Genomic DNA, 20777 nt, shown 5'->3' with positions numbered 1-20777 from the left:
TCAAAACTTTTTAATAGCTTCCCATTGCCTTGGAATAAGATCCAGGTTCTTGAATTGGACCACCAAGTGCTGTATGATCTGGCCTGCCCTCATCTTGTACTACCTCCACCACTACATCATGCTTGAGCATGACAGCTGGCGTCTACCATTGCACTAACTACTGCCTCTTAGAATTCCCTCCTTCCATCTTTTCATGGGTGGCTCCTTCTTGACTTTTAATTCTTAGCTTAAATGTTAATCTCAGAGATGTCTTTCCTTGCCATCTGATCTTAAGCAGCCACCAGTTTATTCTCTGTCACATCACACTTTTTGTTACATAAGACATTACTATCTGGTGTTTTTATTTTTATTTTTTAAATTTTTTCTTCCCCAACGAGAGTAAGCCGTGAGACTAGGGATCTTGAATATCACCACTGTTTTTCAGCTCCAAGGAATACTAACAAATTGTAGTAGACGCTCAGTAAGTATTCAAATGGATGCAAAGAAATCGTTTAAACAACTTTTGGGTATCATATTAAATGTTTGCACAGGCTATTCTGGCAACCTAAAAGCAGTTGCTCAGCAGCTTTGGAAAACCTTATCACGTTAATATTTGAATGTACTTCTTTTCATGCCATTCCCTGCATAAAAACCTTCTAGTGGTTTCCCTCTGCCTACAGCAAACAATTCTAAGCTTTTTAGCAAGGCTTTCTAAGCTTTTAACAATCTGGAGCCCAGGCTACCTTTTTATCCTTGTTTTTTCTTTTGCATCCCTATCACAACACAGATACTGTTTTTTGTTACCACTGGACCACTATTCTTCCGAAAAATGTAGCATTCTTCCTGGTATGGTAGTATATGAAATGTTACCTTATTTCAGTGAACCCTTCCTTGACCCAATGAGAGAATTAGTTGCTCCTTGTCTGTGTTCCCTTTGCACTTTTGAATTGTTATAGGTCTTAGCAATTATATTCTGACCTTATTTTATGTGTCTAACATCTTTGCCAGAATGTGTGCATCCTCTTTGAGAGCAAGGAGTATAAATTTCCCACCTGCCCGTAGTTTCTGTAGTGTAGTAGGCTCTAGAAACTGCTCAATTTAAATCCTAGCAAACTATTAAAACGTCTAGGCCTCCATTTCCTCAACTGCAAAAATCAGGCTAATAATAATGCTAGCCTGATTGCTATGAGAAATAAATAAGAAAATGTTTCTATAAACATTTAGCATAGAGCCTGCCATAGAGTATGTACACATTAATTACTGCTACTCATAATTGTTAGTCAGTTGAATGAAAGAAGAAAATTGATTGGTTTTTATCATGAAAGATTTCTAGGCAAGGTCATTTCTCATTTTGGCAATGACTGAAATATAGATATTGCAGGCTAGAGCTGGACAATTATTCAGGGGGAGGTGTGCTATTGTGTATATTTAAAACCAAAGCAATTCCCACTGTCCCCATGAAATTTCAAACCTCTCCCATATAATTCAGCGACGTTAATCTGAATGGTATCTTTTTGGCTTAATCATATTTTGCCTTGTTTCTTTGTTAACAGTTTGAGTTTGTATGAGTTTGATGGGCTTTCTCTACCAAATGTTCCTTTCCCATCTGTGATTTTCTCTCCTGTAGACTGATTAAATACTTCTTAATCTCTGCAGTAACAAGCACAGTATATGCAGTATATGCTATTCTTTCAGGGCAGGCCTAGTAATCAGCGGGACTGTTCAATTCTTAGGGCGGCCACAGTTTTGCCTGCCATTGTAGTTCTTTATACTTCTCTTGGTTTTTACTTTGTGTATATTTTTGTTTAAGCATTAAATGAGATGGAAGACATTGTCCAAGAAGATGGAGAGGTGGTGGCCGAGAGTGGAAATAATACTCCAGCTCACAGCCAGGCAATTATTCCTGTGGATGTTGATGAGGAACAAGCAGGTAATCATGTGATCTACCCCACATTCATCATTCTGAAACTGTGGCCTAACTCTAATGAAGTACGTGAGACACCGAGAATAGTTGTTTTCTGACCTTTCAGCTAATGATGTGTTTTATGCTATTGATTACTGAGAACTGTAATACATTGCTGGTATTCTCGTTGCATGTATATATATCTCACTAAAGTTTGTCTTTTATTATTTGTGACTGCAGCAACAACTGCTTTTTCTGTATAGCCACATGTGCATGTGTGTATCCGTGTATGTATAGAAAAAGAAAGCACTCAAATTGTTGATGGAAAAATAAATGACCTGATTAAATATTCTGCTTTTGCCCTCCCCTCAATTCAGTTAGAGAGGAGGAGCAGTTGAGAAGTTGACCTAGTTTAGTAAACAGACCAAAACTTAGCCTCTGTTTGCCATTGGCTGACTTAAGACAGGATATAGAGTCGTAGGCCCTTAAAGATTAACTCGCACAGCCTTTCATTTTACAGATGGGGAAATTAATTTTCTTTCAAAAGTTTAAATGATGTGCTCAACACCAGTCAGCCAGTAATCGAGGGATAGAATTGAAATTGAGAAAACTCAAGTTTTCTCATTCCCTGCCTGTTAGAATGCTGCCTTGTCTTTGAATGGAAAATATGCTACCCTGTTTTAAGTGTGTGACAGATGCAGTCACTCATTCAACAAATATTTATTGAGTGCCTACTCTGTGTCAGGCATTGTACAGTGTGACAGGAAGAAAGCTAGGTTCCTCGGAGCATACATTTATTGATGGAGCTAATATTAGTCACTTGTCAGAATTAGGTTATAAGAACTAGGTTTAAAAGCTATACTGCCAAGCAGATAAAACATTTTTTACATAAATACACATATTCAACCAAAAGGTAACATGCATCTAGCCTTCAAAAATATATCTGCTACATCTAATGAGATAGATCCGTACTCAAAGAATACAGTCTTGTTTACCAGTCCCATACATTTCTGAATTCATCTTCATTTACTTAACCTTGGCTCATATGTTTGAAAAATTGAGAAAACATGTAGCTTATTTTTAAAATTATTATCACTGTTATTTAGATTATTTTTAGGATGATTTTATGCTACTCTTTGAAGTAGTGAAGATCCTGCAAGGGAATGCTGTATGAGTGTCTATTTTAATTTGCCTTTAGAAATGCATCAAGTTGGTTGGCATATTAATCATACTTAATGTTGACATAATGGTTTAGAGTTAAGTTGCTTTCACAGTATCTTATCCAAGTGTATTATCAGTTAAAATGTGTGTCAGGGGAGGCTGCATAGAGCCACAAAGCATCTCTATTGATTCCAGAGCCCTGGAAACAGTACTTCGTATTAGACCCTTTCTTGCACAAAAAGTAACTGTTAGGCCTGTACTTTTTCTTTTTTAGGACCCAGTGGTCTTCAGCGTGTAGTAAAACCAACCCCAATTACTGTTCATGATTCAGAGAGCGATGATGAAGAAGATAGTCTAGAACTCCAAGAAGTCTGGATTCCTAAGAACGGTACTCGGCGTTACTCTGAACGTGAAGAGAAAACTGGAGAGTCAGTGCAGTCCAGGGAATTGGCAGGTGAGAAATTATGTCTTTCTCTGAACTGTTAATGACAGCCACTATCAGAACTGACACACTTGGCCTTAATATGACAACTTGGGTGCAGTTAACATATATTATGGAATGTGACAGGAAGCAAGAAATGCACTTGCCCAAGTAAGAGGGAAATCTGGGTGGTGCTCTTGTAGGCAATACAACACAACAGTGGTGTGGAATGAGGGCTCAGGGAAGAAAAGAAGGATTCTAAGTCTACAGTGGAGGCTTTAGTTGTGGCAGCAGGGTGTCAGAGATTAGTGAGTGAAAAGCCTGTGCCTCATGTAAGGAATGACTACTGAGTCATCCAGAGCAATGAAAAGCAACCATTCACCAGTTGATAATCTGTCCAGTTTTGCTTAATGAGTATTGGTGGCTAGTTTGGTGCTTGAAGGAGTCCTAAAGTATATTTTTATAATCCCTCACATCCCTTTAAATCTAGGCAACAACCCTCTGCAATGCCTCACCAAGAAAACTGTACTTCTCTTAACTTTGAAGTTCATACTTCTTCCTTGTCTTTCCTTCCCTTTTGTTTCTCCGAACCATGTGCTTACCACTTTTAGCAAAGGATATATTTTTTACAAATTGTCCAGTCATTTTTCCTTGGGTACCCTTACTCCTTAATATTTTTGAATGTTCAATACACATTTAACACTGACCCTGAAACATTTATGTAGTACTATTATCTGGAAAGTTTAGTTCTTTGGACTTGGAATAATTTGCTAATCATTGGCTGATTATTCAATTTCTATTTCTTTTAAGAGATTCAGATAACTTTATACTGTGGTTGAAAGAAGGTTTTATGGAAACTGAAATTTAGGAAAAGTAATATGACCAGCTGACTAACCTAACTTTCCCAGACCGTGCAGTTTCTAAATTTAGCAACTAAATCCTCTGTTGGCCAGACAAAACCTATTTATTCCTTTATATCTTCATTGAGCTTTATTGTGCCCCAGGTATTGTGTTAGGCACTGTGAGGGATACAGAGATGAGTAAGTCATGGTCTCTCTTTACAGAAGTTCTAGTCTGGTTGAAGAGTCATGTCAAAAACAATAGGTAGTAATATTACAGGGCACATACTACAACCACAGTTGATTTGGGGTGGGGGTGCAGAAGAGATGGAGTAGAGGACCAGGGCTGAAAAATTGGTGAGAACAAAGGCCCTGAGGTAGTAAAGCAAGGGTATATTGAGAGAAAAGCTGGAGCTGGAATGTAGAATGTATGTGGAGGGGACAACATGGAAAGATGGTTTGGAATTAGATCATAGTGAGGCTTGAAGGCATAGCTAAGGAGTATAAACCAGGTAGACACTAGGGAGCCATAGAGAATTTTATAGCAGCTCAATGATGTGATCACAGTTATACTTTAGGAAAATTAGTGTTTAGTATACATTATTTCCTGTTCCAAATTTACTCTTGCGTGTTGTCCAGAATTTGTACTGAAATCTTTTCTTTTCCTCGGGCCGTTCTTCTTTTTCTATAAGCAGTAAGTGGAAAAGGCAAGACTCCACTTCGAAAGAGGTACAACTCCCATCAGATGGGCCAGTCGAAGCAGTTTCCCCTCGAGGAAAGCAGCTGTGAGAAAGGCTGTCAGGTCACCAGTGAGCAGATCAAAGCCGATATGAAAGCAGCTAGGGATATTCCTGAAAAGAAAAAAAACAAGGATGTTTATCCCAGCTGCAGCAGCACCACCGCCAGCACAGTGGGAAACTCCAGCTCACACAGCACTGCTTCTCAAAGCCCCGACTTTGTAAGGACGGTGAACAGCGGCGGCTCTTCCGAGCCTAGCCCTACAGAAGTGGATGTGTCCAGGCAGTGTGCCTGCTCCCCCGGTGGGTCAGAGGACTCTGAGGCCATGGAGGAGGGAGATGCAGAGAGTTCTGTCTGCCCCAGATGCTGCTGTCACAGGCCCCAGGAATCCCAAAGGAGAACTAGCAGGTGTTCTGATGAGGAACGTCCTTCAACCAGCCGAGCCTGTGTTGTGAATGGCCCGGATGGTACGAGATCCGCCTTTTCCTTTAGGACTCTGCCACAAGGGGGGTCTTCAGGCCCAGCACATGATGAGAGGACTAATGGGAGTGGCTCTGGGGCTACAGGTGAGGACAGGAGGGGGAGCTCCCAGCCTGAGAGTTGTGACGTGCAGTCTCATGAAGACTACCCTCGGAGGCCCCTAACCAGGGCCAGGAGCAGACTGTCCCATGTACTGCTGGTATCTGAGTCAGGTATGACAATGCTCCTAGGATTAGCAACTGCAGGGTAGGGCTGCAGAAAGGCATGAACTTGTTTCATGAGTTTTCTTACAAAAAGCCAGTTTGGCAAATTAAATTCTGTTTTGGGGTTTTGTGGGTCTTGCAGATTTTAAACTAATTTTCAGCAATGGTTTGGTGGGTGGGGGTGTAAAACAGTTTATACAATGTCCAACCTGGAAATCTCAAGTAGTTCAGCTTTTAAGGAAAGTGGCACTGTGTATATTTACCCTAAATATAACACTGACTGACACCTAAGCCCCAGTAGATGAACTCTGCTACCATCACACACTTAGAGAAGTCTTAACTTAGGAAAGTTTTAAACCTTAGCCAAAAGGCAAGGACTTGACGTTGCTGGAGCTGGGGCAGCACATCTCAGTGCAGCTTCCTGGGTATAGCCCTCTCTTTGTCTCTGCAGGACTTAGTAATTTTTTCAGAAATCTAGTTTTGCTTCAATTCAAGTAAGGTTTGCCAGGAGATAAGCAGGTAAGTAAATGGTTTGGCTGAGAATTATTTTGGTGAAAATACTCAGAACAAATAATGTGTATTTAATTTCATTAATGTTTATAATGTATAGCCAAGGAATTGGGTGGAATGGGTGTAAGCACATTTATTAATCATAAGTCTGTTTCTATTTCTGATCTTATTTTTAAGTACTCTTTCCTGCCCTTATTATATCATTACTACCTGACAGTGAATAATAAATGTATTTGAATTTTCTTCAAGTAGCCCTCAATTTTAAAATATTAAAATCAGTCCCAGAACATAGGCAGTCAGTGCTTTTTGTATATTCTAAATAGAAGTAATTGAATCATACAGAGCTAAACAGAACAAAAGTAAGCTTTCACGAGATACATTTGAGACCTTAATTGTGTGCTAGTTACCATAGTTGCATAAACTCATTGAAATAGATGAGTTTTATTTGAAGACTTTTTTATGCTTTGCAAACAGTAGTTCTGCCATATGGTGAAAATACTTTTCCCAGCTTCAATTGTAAATGTTTGATAATATCTTTTTTAAAAAATGGGTGGTAAGATATAACTTTACCATTCAGTACAGTGTGTAATTCAGCGGCACTAAATACATTCACCTTGTTATGCAGCTGTCACCACCAACCATCTGAACTTTTTCATCATCCCAAACTGAAACTCTGTGCCCATTAAACAGTATCTGCCTCCTATGACACCTTTTGTTGTGTGGTTTTGCATATTTGCAAAGTCAGATCTGCATGTTTTCCTTTATGAGTTCATTTTTATACTGTGAAAGGCCTTTCCCACACTTGGTTCAGATAATTGTGCCCATCTTCTTATTCCTTTATTCATTGATTTCGGTTTAGTTCCTTAGTTCAGTTGGAATTTTATTTCAATCTGTGGGAACTAATATTAAATTTTTATTCCAAACTATCACCAGCTTGTTTCAGTACTGGTTATGGATGTCCATTCTTGTGCTATTATTTTGAAACGCTCTTTTCTCATCTACTAAATTCTTAGACATACTTAGGTTAATCTCTGGTCATTCTATTCTGTTCCAGTGTTCTGTCTTCTTTCGTTATTCTTTTTCAAAATTTCCTTGACTAGCCATGCATTTGCCATTTATTTTTATAGATATGCTTTGTAATATTTTTATCAAGTTCCTAAAACTAATCTTGCTTTTTGTTTGGAATTGCATTCAATTGATAACTGAAACATAATTGTCATTTTAACAGCACTGAGTCTTCCTGTTTAGGGACTGTTATGTTTGCCGTTTTACTTACATGTCTTGATAAAATTTTTTCGTTTTTTGTTGTTTTGTTTTTAATATAGAACCTTCATATTAACCATTGAAGTTTTGATGTTATTTTTTGCCTGGTGTTCTGCTTATCCCTTAACTATTTTATTCTGACTCTTTTCATGTCTAGAACTTTTTTTAAGTTAAATCATTCTCTGGATTTAAAATAAAGAAAATATTTATGTAGTGCTTCTTATTGCATTTATTATGTGATTTTTTTTTCAATTTGAGAAGACTTCTAATGTCTGTAACATGGTTATACTAGGTAAATTATTTGCTAATATATTTTAGATTTATAAAAATGTCTATTTACTTTGAATAGTAGTTTTTTGGGGTAGATATCAAAGTACTGATTTTAATATTATTATAGTCCCTTTTGGAAAGGACAAGAAGTTATTTGGGTGGCTTACAAATTATGATTACGATTATTATTATTATTATTTTTGAGATGAAGTCCTCTGTGTCGCCCAGGCTGGAGTGCAGTGGCGCCATCTCAGCTCACTGCAGCCTCTACCTCCCGGGTTCAAGTGATTCTCCTACCTCAGCCTCTCGAGTAGCTGGGATTACAGGCGCCTACCACCATGCCTAGCTAATTTTTGTGTTTTTAGTGGAGACAGGGGTTCCCCATGTTGGCCAGGCTGGTCTCAAACTCCTGACCTCAGGTGATCCACCCACCTCAGCCTCCTAAAGTGCTGGGATTACAGGCATGAGCCACCGTGCCCGGCCCAAATTATTTTTAATCTGGCATGTTTTTTAAAGAGAAAAATCCAAACTAATAAAGGAAGAAACTTGAATGTTAAAGATTTTTAAAAATCAGTTCAAAAAAAAGTAACATTTGAGATATTTGGTTTTTAATTTATGACCCTGTGGAGTGTTAAAGCCATTTTAGAAGCTAATATAATTGTTTTGTGAATTTATATTTTGGGAATAAATACCTGTAAGTTGCTTTTAATCCTCACTGTATAACAATTTATAAAGTAAATATTAGAGAAATAAATAATTGGATTGTCAAAGAATAACATTTAAGATTAAAATAGTTGCTGTAAATGTTAAACACTTTCCCTGACACCCCAAGACTGGATTGATCTGCCTTTCTCTGTTTCTGTAGCATCTTCAACATTAATGTGAACCACACTCTGTTGTAATTTCTTGTTTTACTGTCTTCCTTTCTGGTAGACTGTGAGCTCCATGAGAACAAGGACAGTCTCTGCTTTTTCACCAGTATATTTCTATCCTTTAGCACCATGTCTTACACATGGTATGGAGCTTAGATAATAACTGTGAACATAATAAGTATAGACACCATCATATGAGGTATTGTTGATGCTAGTGGATGTTTTGAATTACTAAAAAAATGTTCCTAAACAAAATTAATTTTCTCTAAACAGGGAGGGAGGCATAAGAGAATAACAACAAACACACAAACTTTTTTCCTTATGTATCAGAAATGTTTGTTTTTCAAGCTCATATATGTATAAAGTGTGACTTCATTTTATAACTTTTCTTAGAAAATGTAAACTACCAGTTTGGGTACCCTGGAGAGCAGGAAACTTTACCTAATTTTGAACCCCATACTCTGTTAAATTAAGGGGGAAGGGAGAGAGCAATCCAGGAAGGTGAGATACTTGAAAATCAGATCACAAAAGGAGATTACTGAGAGAAGATTCTTACTAGAACACTGTCATGTAGTAGTGGAAACAGGCTTGCTTTTTGTTTGTTCATTTTCATTGTTGTGGTACTGGGAGAGGGAGCCAGGACTTATTAGAGGTTTTAAAAGGTTTGTGAATTTTGGCTATCAGGTGAAATGTGCTGCCTTTAGAAGGTTCCTTGTCAATGAAGATGATTTGATTTTGGATGAAGTTCCTTCAGGATACTGTGGGAGAAGGCCTACATTGTGTTGTGTGGTTAGTAGTCTTCATGTTTTGTTGGAACTCCAGAATTTTGCTTCGTTTCAAGGTCCTTGGAGGAAGTTTGATGGGTAGAGCTCTTGGGCTCCTTTTCGGCCTTCAGCCAAAGCAGCTGCTTTGAATTGTTTTACAGAGTAGAATTTCACAGACTTCAATGGTGTAGAAAGGATTTTGTTGTGTAAAAAAATCAGACTGAATCTCTACGGTTCCCATCTAAGCCCAAGCCTTTGGGAATTTGCAGTATTCGTTCTCATTTCTTTGTCTTTTTTTGTGATCTTTCATGTTTGAGATTACAGAATTACTGATATTACAGAATTACCAAGTAGAATGTTTATAATTAGCAGTACTATCTGAAAAAACAGTATGGTGGTAATTTAATTCGTGAAAGTCGGTTGTATTTAATTCTATATATGCTCTGCTACAGTATGATTAAGTATCAAAAACGAGAATGATGACTAACTAATGTATTTTCTTAGAATATATATGTGCTTAAGTTTTAGCTATGAATTTAGCACTCGTTTTTAAATTAAATAAGGACAATATTTGCTTATTTCGAAGTGTGTTGCTTCAGAACAGTACCAGTAAATAAGGGCCTTATTAACCAGGGTTTGACAGATGAAAGATTGCAGGTTTTGTAGCTTAGTAACTGGTGCTAGATTTCCTGGGTTTGACTCCTGGTTCCCATTTAGCACTGTGGCAAGTTTTTGTACCTTCCCGTGCTTCAGTTTCCTAATATGTAAAACAGGGAGAACAATAAATCCATCTCAGAGCTATTGTAAGGATTGAGTTAATACAAGTAAAACCCTTAGAACAGTGCCTGACACACAGTAAGAGCTCAGTAAATATTTGTTATTCTGTTTTACCTGCGGTGCATTCATTCAGTCATTCATTCATTCTGTAAGTGTTGAGTGCCAGTTCATTCAATAAATGTTCATTTTATCTCATTGCTAGTGACTGACATTGAAATAAAGATGAATTAAGAGAGTGTTGTTGCCTTTAACGAGCTTTTATGTAACTAGACCAACAAAACAAGTATAAAAGGAACTATTAGGGCAGTATGTAATGTGTGGGGATCAAGAGTGCTTTGTTAGAACTAAGTGTTTGAGTAGGACCTTTCCCAGATGGGTCGTATTTCAAAAAGTAGGGTCAGAAAAGGTGTTCTGGGCAGAAGAAGCTAGAGCAATTGATGACTTCGGAGACATTAGCAGTGGGAGATGATAGGGTATGGTGTGGAGAATGGGCAGAGCTGAAGCATAGCTCCAAATATCAAGCATTGAAACATTCATTAAGCTTCAGTCAATAATTTGAAAGTTTTTTAGTAGGAAAGATAGGAGTTCAATTCACCAATAGTATTTAGGATGGGATGAGTCAGAGAGACTGGAAGTAGGAATGTTTATTAGATTATTAGGATGACCTAGGTATGAGAAGGGTTGTTATATTTGATGCAGATATGTTTGAAGTAATGGAGGGTGATCCTGTTTTGAAACAATCCATTGGAAATACCAATATAACTGTATTCCATTGGGAACCAAATTGTAGATTTGGGAATTGCCTTGATGGTATTCATACATATGTGATTGAATGTGCTTGAGGGAAAGAAAGCAAGGCTAAAGTTTTGGTTTTTCTTCTTTTTTACCTTTTTTAGAAGTAGCCAAAACAAAGCCACGTCACGCCATGAAACGGAAGCGGACAGCAGATAAATCCACCAGTACAAGTGATCCTGTGATCGAGGATGACCATGTGCAGGTAGAGGAAAATCCCTCACTTACCTTTATCACAGTCTAGCCCAGTTCCTAAGTAATGCATGCAAACTAAAGTTTGTATCTTTATATAGTTTCTAATTTTTCTCCTTGTAGGTTCTTGTATTAAAATCCAAGAATCTCGTTGGAGTCACTATGACCAATTGTGGAATCACAGATCTAGTGCTAAAAGACTGTCCCAAGATGATGTTCATCCATGGTATGTATTTGGGCCCGTATTATACACGAGCATCATGAATGAGTTAAAAGAATTAGGAACTCATAAATACTGTAATAACATTACCGTCTTATTTTCTTAAAGGAAATATTGTGTTGGGTTGTCTTTAGTTCCGCCTTTGTTCTAGTTCTCAAAGTATTACTCCATAGTATTTCTGAGCATCATGTAGAGAAACTTCGTTCATCTTTTAAAATAGCCTGTCTCCAAAGGATAATTACTGCCTGATCTGGCAGAGTAAATAACAGCCTGCAAGGCTTTGGAGTCAGATAGACCTCAGCTTGATTGCTAGCTTGGTCATTTACCAGCTGTGTGACTTGGACATGGTTTTTGAGGGAAGCGCCGACTGGGCCTCAAGTGTATAACTGCTCTGTATTTGATTGAGATGATTAATTGTATCTTTACTTCATGGCACATTATCATTTATCCAAGCCCCTTTTTCTTTTTAGTCTCGTGTCCCTCATTGTTAATCTCATCCGCTCCCACCATCTATACTCGTGTATTGAACATATATCTTTCCAGTGTACCTTTTATATCTTTCTTTATATATGTGTCTGTCTCAAACATAGGGTATTAATTTTTATGATTTCTTAAATTTTAGTTACATAGTATATCCTATAATTGATCTATTAATTTTACCTTTTTATTCAAAATTATATTTTAGATATCCATCCATGTAAAATTATGAAGATCTGACTTATTTCCTTGCCTTGGGCAAGTTTTATAATTTTCTGTCTTCATTTTTTTCAATCTGTAAACTGTGCGTAATTATGCTTAACTCATAAAGCATTTGTGAAAGTTAAATGCAGTGATTGATATGTTTCTGTATGTATATGTATACAGGCATACCTTAGAGACACTGCAGGTTTGGTTCTAGACCACCATTATAAAAGGTATATCACAATAAAGCGAATCATATGAATTTTTTTTATTTTCCAGTGCATATAAAAGTTATGTTTACACTATAGTCGATTAAATGTGAAGTAGCATTATATTTTTAAAAAAAATTTATGTACCTTAATTTAAAAGCACTTCATTGGCTAGGCACGGAGGCTCACTCCTGTAATCACAGCACTTTGGGAGGCTGTGGCAGGTGGATCACCTGAGACTAGGAGTTTGAGACCGGCCTGGCCAACATGGCAAAACTCTGTCTCTACTAAAAATACAAAAATTAGCCAGGGATGGTGGCTCATGCCTGTAATCCCAGCTACTTGGGAGGCAGAGGCAAGAGAATCGCTTGAACATAGGAGGCAGAGGTTGCAGTGAGCCAAGATCATGCCTCTGCACTCTAGCCTGGACAACAGAGCAAGACACTATCTCAGAAAAAAACAAAATAAAATAAAAACACTTTATTATTCAAAGATGCTGACAATCACCTGAACCTTTAGCAAGTCATAATCTTTTTGCTGGTAGAGAGTCTTGCCCAAATGTTGAGGGCCTTGCCCTGGGTTAGGCTTTGGCTTAGGGAATGTAGTGGCTGATTTGATCTGTCTAGACCACTCAGACTTTCTCCATATCAGCAATATGGCTCTTTTGCTTTCTTACCATTTGTGGGTTCACTGGCATAGCACTTGTAATTTCTTTCAAGAACTTCTCCGTGGCGTTCACACCTTGGTTAACTGGCACAAGAGACCTGGCTTTTGACCTGTCTCAGCTTTCAGCGTGACTTCCTCATCAAGCTTAATCATTGCTATCTTTTTATTTTAAAGTGAGATTTGTGACTCTTCCTTTTGTTGGAACACTTGGAGGCCATTGTAGAGTTATTAATTAGCCTAATTTCAACATCATTATATCTCAGGGAGTAGGGAGACCTGAGGGAAAGGGAGAGAGACAGGGGAACAGCCTGTTGGGGGAGCAGTCAGGACATACACAACATTTATTAAGTTCACTTACATTGGTGCAGTTTGTGGCACCCCACAATTAAAATAGTAACATCAGAGATCATTGATCACAGACCACCATAATGGATAAAATAATAATGAAAAAGTTTGAAATACTGCAAGAATTATTAAAAATGTAACACAAAGACTCAAAGTGAGCACATGCTTACTAAAAAAATGGCATCAGTGGACGCTCAATTCATGGTTGCCACAGACCTTGTGTAAAGAATGCAATCTCTGTGAAGCACAATAAAGTGCAATAAAATGAGAAATGCCTGTATATGTACATATACATGATATATGCACACACCCACACACATAGTACAGGGTCTGACCTCTAGTAATGCCTAGTGATGTTATTACACGTTGAGCATCTCTAATCTAAAAATCAAAATGCCCAAGTGCTTTAAAATTCAGAACTTTTTGAGCACTAACATGATGCTAAAAGGAAATGTTCATTGGAGTGCATTTCAGATTTCAGATATTTTTTATTAGGGTAAGTATATAATGTAAATACTCCAAAATTTGAAGAAAAATTTGAAATCTAAAACACTTCTGATCCCAAGTATTTCAGATAAAGGTTAGTCAACCTGTATTGCAAAAAATATTAAGAGGTTTATTTTGTTTTGTTTTACGTCTCCTACCATATTAGTAGTAAACAAAGAAATCCCGTTAAAAGGTATTTACCAAACATTTTGTTATAAACTAAGGTGAATCCAAGAAAGGAGAGATGAAACTGAGATTCAAGCACTACTCTGAATTCTACAAAAGTTCAGACCTTTGGGACCCCAACTCTATTGTTTACTCTGAAGAAATAGTGCTTTTCTCTATCCCAGCCAGTGAGGTCTTTGGTCCTAAAACATCTTAAATCACTGTCTCCTATTGGAGTTTCCTTCTACAATAGAGAACACAGGCTCTTCAAAAGCTCAGAGTTCATAACAGTAGGGGTACTCATCCTAGCCTTTCAGTAGCACTGAAAGAACTTTCATTCTGTCAGTCCCTACACCCTTTGAGCTCTGAGAATGTAAAACTCAATTTTCAGACTCTGCCGGTTGGCACCTCATTCCATTCCTTTCTCTACTCTGAGCTCTCCAAGAATCTGACTGGTTTTCTTCTTTTTACTTTGATGATTCTTCCTGTACATTCTCTAACCTAATGATGGATCACACGGCCTCAGGCCCAACCTTCTCCCCTTTAAACCAAATTATTTGGCTCAGCTTATCACGGGGAGAGGATCTTAGCTTAGTCTGTAGATAGTGGCTAAGTTAATGACGGAGGAGATGATTAAATGAGATTAGAACTGACCTTAGCCATGTCTGATTTTATAGCTAGCAACCATTGGATCCTTACTGTCATCTAGCGCTTTCCTTTCCTCTGTTGCTGTCCTCAACACCAATTCCCCTCCTTTCCACCATGTCACAGAAGGAGAAAATGAATGTGAGAGGCAGGAGTCTCGCTCAGTGTTTAAATGTCAAGTTAGTTACACTAGATTGTGCAAGATGATGATGACATTTGGGTCAAGGATGTTACAGAAGATGTCTGTGAAGTGTTAAAAAGATCAGGCAAATCAGCCTGTGGTTTTATAATCTTTTCCATTTGATCTTCTCTCTCAAGTTGGACCTGGTTGCAGTCTGCAATGAAAATTGGACCAGGTTGAAATTTGAGATTAAAAAAAAGAAAAGGAAATATTTTTCTGAAGTTGGTATACTAGTTCAGTTAAATGTGTTTATTATATCAAAATTACTTTTTTCTGACTTCGTGTTTCATATGTCAAACAGAAAAACTAATCATGTTTTAGACCAGCATTTCAATAGAACTTTAATGTTCTGTGTGTACACTGTTCAATATGATGGTAACCACTAACCACATGGCTACTATATTGGACTGAATAGCTTTAGACCAAAATACCCAAATGTGTTTCTGGGTCTTTCTTTTCAAGGTTCTGCTTTTACATTTGTGACAGGAATTAAAATCCAACTCTGCTCATTCCTGAGAGTGAATGTAAGGTAATATAGGTGAATTATTTCAGGTCTGATTGTTAACTATAAAAATGTATAATAGTTATTCATTTTTTAAATAAATATTTCCTAAACAGTTTCTGTCTGGGCAAGTCATTTTCTAGGGCTTGGTTTTCTTAACAGTAAAAATCTTAGAAAAAGGCACTTTAATGCACCCCTTCTACCTTCTTTTGACGTAAACAGAACCACATTTTCAAATTTTTTTGTTAACTGCCATTTGTACTCTATGATATTATGTGACCTGTGTTAAAGATGTTTGTTACTGCAGTATTTTGTGCTAACAAAAATTAGGCCATCTCTCCAAAGATGGTATGTATAGAGCTTACCATTGTTTTCATTTTGTAGCTACCAGGTGCAGGGTACTAAAACATTTAAAAGTAGAAAATGCACCAATTGTAAACCGATTTGACTATGCACAGTGCAAGAAACTGAACATGGATCAGGTACTAGACCAGATACTAAGAATGCCACCTGAGAGAAACCGCATCATATACCTACGCCCAATGCAGCAGGTAACGAGCTTTGCTCCTTTCCGATGATACACATATTGTGATTTTTTTTTTTTTTTTTTTAGTCTTTAGCCTTTTGGATTTGGCATTCATTCACTTCCAACCTACAGTAATGATATTTTAGTTTTTACAAGTTATATGTGATGCAGGGAGTTGTTGTTCAACAGGTTTTTATACTTATTAAAAGTTACTTGTGGTTAAGAACACAATCTCTGGTTCAGACTGCCTGATTAAATTTCTGGCTGTCTGACCTGTAGCAGATTATTTGACTTCTATGTCTTAGTTTCTTCATCTGTAAAATTAGAATAATAATGATATACCAAGGATTATTGTGATATTTAATATATGTGAAACTCTAAAACAGGTGGTAGTATATAGTAAGCCATCATATAACTACTATTAGTGTCATTATCATTATTAAGAGTATATTGTATATAAGGTTCTGTGCTTAATGCCAAAAGAGGGTTTAAAGGAAATTTTAAATCAGCCTGGCCTCAAAAGAGTCAGGTCATCATGTTGTCAAGTGTCTCAAAACTTACAATATGCCGGGTGTGAAAAAATACACAACACATGATCCTTCCCTCAAGGAGTTTGCCTTCCCAAAAGGGAGATAAACACATATGCCACTGAGATGGCAGAGTGAGATTTCATAACTAGAGATGGGAGAGGGGTATGCCATGAGAAAACAGCAATGTTGTCAAAGGCTCCTAGAAGACAAGAAAATGCATTCTCTCTTAAAGACTGGGCAGCAGTCCCGTTTCAATAGGGTATATGTTACTACTCATTCACAGTTCTATAATGCAGTCAGGACTTAATAAAGGACATACCCAGAAGTAGATTGTGAGTTTACTGACATCATTTATCTCAATCAGGATTCTCTGGTTTACTAAGCTTTTAAATATAACAGTGAGATATAAATTGCCAAGTTCCCTAGACAGAAGAGTTTGCAAAATTATTCCCAGCATGACAAACTGTTTTCAGGTCTGTATGTGACTATTTGATTTTCAAATCAGCCAGAGATTTCAAAACGGAAGGTCCATGGAAAGATTGTTGAAGCTCTAGGAGAGCGATTTCTAAGGCATTCTCTTTGTTGAAGGTGTCTCTTTATGATGTCTTCCGCAGGTGGACACGCTAACTTTGGAGCAGAAGCTGTTTAGTGGTCCCTACCCCTATCACATCTGTATTATCCATGAATTCAGCAACCCTCCCAATGTCCGGAATAAGGTGCGCATTCGCAGCTGGATGGACACTATAGCAAACATCAATCAGTAAGTAACTCTGTGGCCCCTAAAGGCCTTTTTAGTCATTTCTCATAGCAGGGACTCCCAGAAGCAAATCCCAATTTTTCTTTATTTTAAATGATTCCATCTAAGCTTTTCAGACAAGCTTATCCTGAAGTTAACATAAGTGAGAAACTGAGGGAAATGAGGACTTAAAAGTTGACATAAGTGAGAAACTGAGGGAAACGAGGACTTAAAACTAAAAAGCATATGTATATATTTATGATCTTTAAAACTCAGATAAAAATTACAAGGAAAAATTGTACATGTACTTGTAACATTATTTAGCCTTGGGGCATGAAAAAAGAGATCAATTTGAAGAAGATCTTAAGACTATGATATTTTATATCAGAAAATTTGACTTTTGTATATTTGTTATATTAATGTTGCATTCAGCACCTTTTGTGTAGAAGACATGTGCTTAGAAAGTGACTTTCTTTCCCTGATATGATTTTGAAGACAGTGAAGAAAGTAGTTTTGACCTGACTACACTTGGATTCTCTAGTTTGATTGTATCCTACTTCTGTTAGGTATTTAATACTTTAAGATGTTTGGTAGAATCTGTGTCCGAAACAGTTTTGATGGTTCCTTCCTACCCGACACTCTAATTATTTCCAGTTTTGTAATTTTTACTTAATTTTTCCTGTTGCCTCCAGAGAGCTCATTAAATATGAATTCTTCCCTGAAGCCACTCGAAGTGAAGAAGACTTAAAGAAATACCCCAAGTACCCCTGGGGGAGAGAAATCTATACTTTAGAAGGTATTTACAAATATTTAGAAAGTTAAATAGCCTGTGCAGTAGCTTGCCCCTGTAATCCCAGCGACTCAGGAGGCTAAGGTGGGACGATCCCTTCAGCCCAAGAGTTCAAGACCAGCCTGGGAAACAAAACATAGCCCTTTCTCATTCACGAATGAATGAATGATCCATCAATCAATTAGTCAAACTGGTTTGGGCTTACAGCAAGCAGTAACCCAAATGTAGAGAATTATACTTTTTTTTAAAAAGGAAAAGTTAAATAGCTATTAACTAGATGACTGGACATGCCTTAGGGAAGATATGAATGGGAGTCTTACAGTTCTTCAAAACATGGATGATTTTAATACCTGCAAGAAGTGGGAGCCAGATGAATATTGCTTTGCCTGTATGAGTCTTTACTATTTCTAGGACAATCAGAACCAGTGGTGAAACATAAAACATAAACAAAAATTACAAATTACTGTAGTTTGATAGCTGGAAATGATTTGAGGACACCTGACTCACTCTCTTTATTTTATATTTTACATTCTGCTTACAAAATACTGCAGAATTTGGCTCTATCAGCACTTCCACGCCAGTTAGCAATGTTACATTTGTCGTCTTTTAGGTGTTGTGGATGGAGCTCCATATTCCATGATTTCTGACTTCCCTTGGCTGAGGTCATTACGAGCAGCAGAGCCCAACAGCTTCGCTCGATACGACTTTGAAGATGATGAAGAAAGTAATTATGACCTGACTTGACATCTATTCTCTAGTTTAAGTATAGCCTACTGTGTTACATACTTAATATCTTTTTGTGAGTTAGGAGTAGTGCAGTGTTAAATGGTTTCCCATATAAATGTTTTTTATTTACTCACTTCAAAACAGTTCTTTATTTGTACAATAGATGTTCAGTGGACTTACTAGGGATATATAAAGGCTGGTAGAAAGGATTCCCTTGGACAGATTTTCCTGTGTGGAAACTTATAATTTAGGTGTAGAAATTTGGGGAGAAATTTTTGAATGTAGTTTCTCTAAGTGGTAGCATACTTGAATATTTATTGTTAACCAAAGTGTTAAGAAAATACTTTATAAGGAAATGGATTTTATGAACTACATGTACACGTGTCTGACTTACCTTTGGTATAGTATTTTTACCTTGAGACTTTAAGCATGTACGCTGTCCTAGGCATCAAACATAAGAACAGACTGGTGGTGACCCATTCCTTGAGCTATTCATACGTCAGTTACATTATAGTGCAGTATATGGGAATATCCTATGGACCAGCTTATCAGTGATTTTCCAAATGATTCTGATTATCATATGTATCTCTCCTTTTATTTCTAATTTCGAAGGCACTATCTATGCTCCTAGAAGGAAAGGACAGCTGTCTGCAGACATCTGTATGGAAACAATAGGAGAGGAAATTTCAGAGATGCGTCAGATGAAGAAGGGTGTATTTCAGCGAGTAGTGGCAATTTTTATCCACTATTGTGATGTCAATGGAGAGCCAGTTGAAGATGACTACATTTAATTGGTCCCTCCTCCTTTCCAGCTATTTTGTCAGAAAGCAAGTAGGACCATCCAGCTGCCAGAGTGCTCCACAGAGACTTGAGGCATGCAGCTGGGAGGTCCTGGCTCAGTTTGCTATATAGGGAATGTATAAGGAACATCGAAATTGTATACAAAGATTTGTACATAAAAAATATACAAAGACGCTTCCTAAAGTACCAACTTTATATCATATGTTTATACAATTTAATTTAAAAATTCATTTTAATGAAGACAGATAATTTGAAAGACTTTTGTTTTTCTTGACTTAATTCATAAAGTATCATTTTTTGACTGAGTCTCCATTTACTTCATTCTTAATGATTATTGTCATCCCTTTAAATCTGTGCCTTTTTCTTCTTGAGCGAAGCTGTTTGAGTAAACCTGTTGAAGAGTGTTTGTGTCTTGTGTGCTTTTTTGTTGTTACTAAAACACCAACTAAACCTTATAGTCAGACAAGGCTATATATGTTTCTGTACAAAGCTGTAGTTCTTTCTTAGTATTATAGTTGCCATGTTTCTTAAAATCAAGTAAAAAGACTTATGAGCTTAAAAAAAAGTGAGTTTGAGAGGGAAATGGAAAAGTTTCCAAAGTATTTCTAGTAATTTATTTCCACATTGAATTGTGTATATGCTTTATCTTAAATATAAAATAAAAGTTTATTAAAAACTTTTCTCTTGCCTTGGACCTGAATCCCTCTTTTTAAAGAAGAGTAGCAAATACTGCTCAGAAAAGCAGTGTATATATAGAGTTGTATCTAAGTAAGATTCCAGTGTAATCCAATTTCTGATCTCTGAAAGTTTTTAGCTACAAGATGTTCAACTCACAGAACTTTTTTTGTTCGTTTGTTTTGGTTTGGTTTTTTTTTTGAGATGGAGTTTCACTCTTGTTACCCAGGCTGGAGTACAATGGCATGATCTCGGCTCACTGCAACTGTCTCCCGGGTTCAAGTGATGCTCCTCTCTCAGCCTCCTGAGTAGCTGGGATTATAGGCGCCCGCCACTATGCCTAGCTAATTTTTGGTATTTTTAGTAAAGGCAGGATTTCACCGTGTTGGCCAGGCTGGTCTGGAACTCCTGACCTCAGGTGATCCGCCTGCCTCAGCCTCCCAGAGTACTAGGATTACAGGCAGAGCTCTTTAAGACAATACTGGGAACAGCAGAATTTTCCAAAATCCTGGTCATCAGGAGGTAGTCTTTCTCCCCTTTCGAGGTGAGGAATTAATTGCCCTGATAAGGCAATGATATACATAGTATTATAGTTTCAAGCAAGGGTTGTCAGCAAAAGCTTAAACACCTATATTTGAGTCATGGCTTTGTGACTTGCCAGCCAAGTGACCTCAGCAAATTACTGAAACTGAAGGCCTGTGGAAAATTTTTATAAATTTTCTCTAAATA

At 37.3% G+C, this 20777-nt stretch overlaps 1 protein-coding gene across 3 annotated transcripts in view; it reads left to right on the top strand.

The window, feature by feature from the left end:
• The window catches only part of FBXO38 (F-box protein 38), a 59364-nt gene extending 39311 nt beyond the window's left edge, over nt 1-20053 (top strand). Inside the window, exons 13-22 of one of the 3 annotated variants that reach the window (XM_011985401.1) lie at nt 1790-1909; nt 3318-3497; nt 4999-5508; nt 11077-11177; nt 11288-11390; nt 15649-15815; nt 16935-17080; nt 17749-17852; nt 18457-18570; nt 19185-20053. In XM_011985401.1, the coding sequence (XP_011840791.1) occupies nt 1790-1909; nt 3318-3497; nt 4999-5508; nt 11077-11177; nt 11288-11390; nt 15649-15815; nt 16935-17080; nt 17749-17852; nt 18457-18570; nt 19185-19363 (1724 nt within the window). In that variant the 3' untranslated portion in view covers nt 19364-20053. Of the gene's footprint in view, nt 1-1789; nt 1910-3317; nt 3498-4995; nt 5734-11076; nt 11178-11287; nt 11391-15648; nt 15816-16934; nt 17081-17748; nt 17853-18456; nt 18571-19184 lie in introns of all 3 variants that reach the window. The other 2 variants (XM_011985400.1, XM_011985402.1) reach the window with 2 other exon arrangements.
• The last annotated feature ends 724 nt before the right edge of the window (nt 20054-20777 follow it).

Source organism: Mandrillus leucophaeus, unplaced genomic scaffold (genome assembly GCF_000951045.1).
Source record: "Mandrillus leucophaeus isolate KB7577 unplaced genomic scaffold, Mleu.le_1.0 Scaffold282, whole genome shotgun sequence".
In the NCBI taxonomy this organism is placed as follows: Eukaryota; Metazoa; Chordata; class Mammalia; order Primates; family Cercopithecidae; genus Mandrillus; species Mandrillus leucophaeus.
The sequence above is the reverse complement of the archived record's forward strand: the minus strand, read 5'-3'. Positions and strand labels throughout refer to the sequence as shown.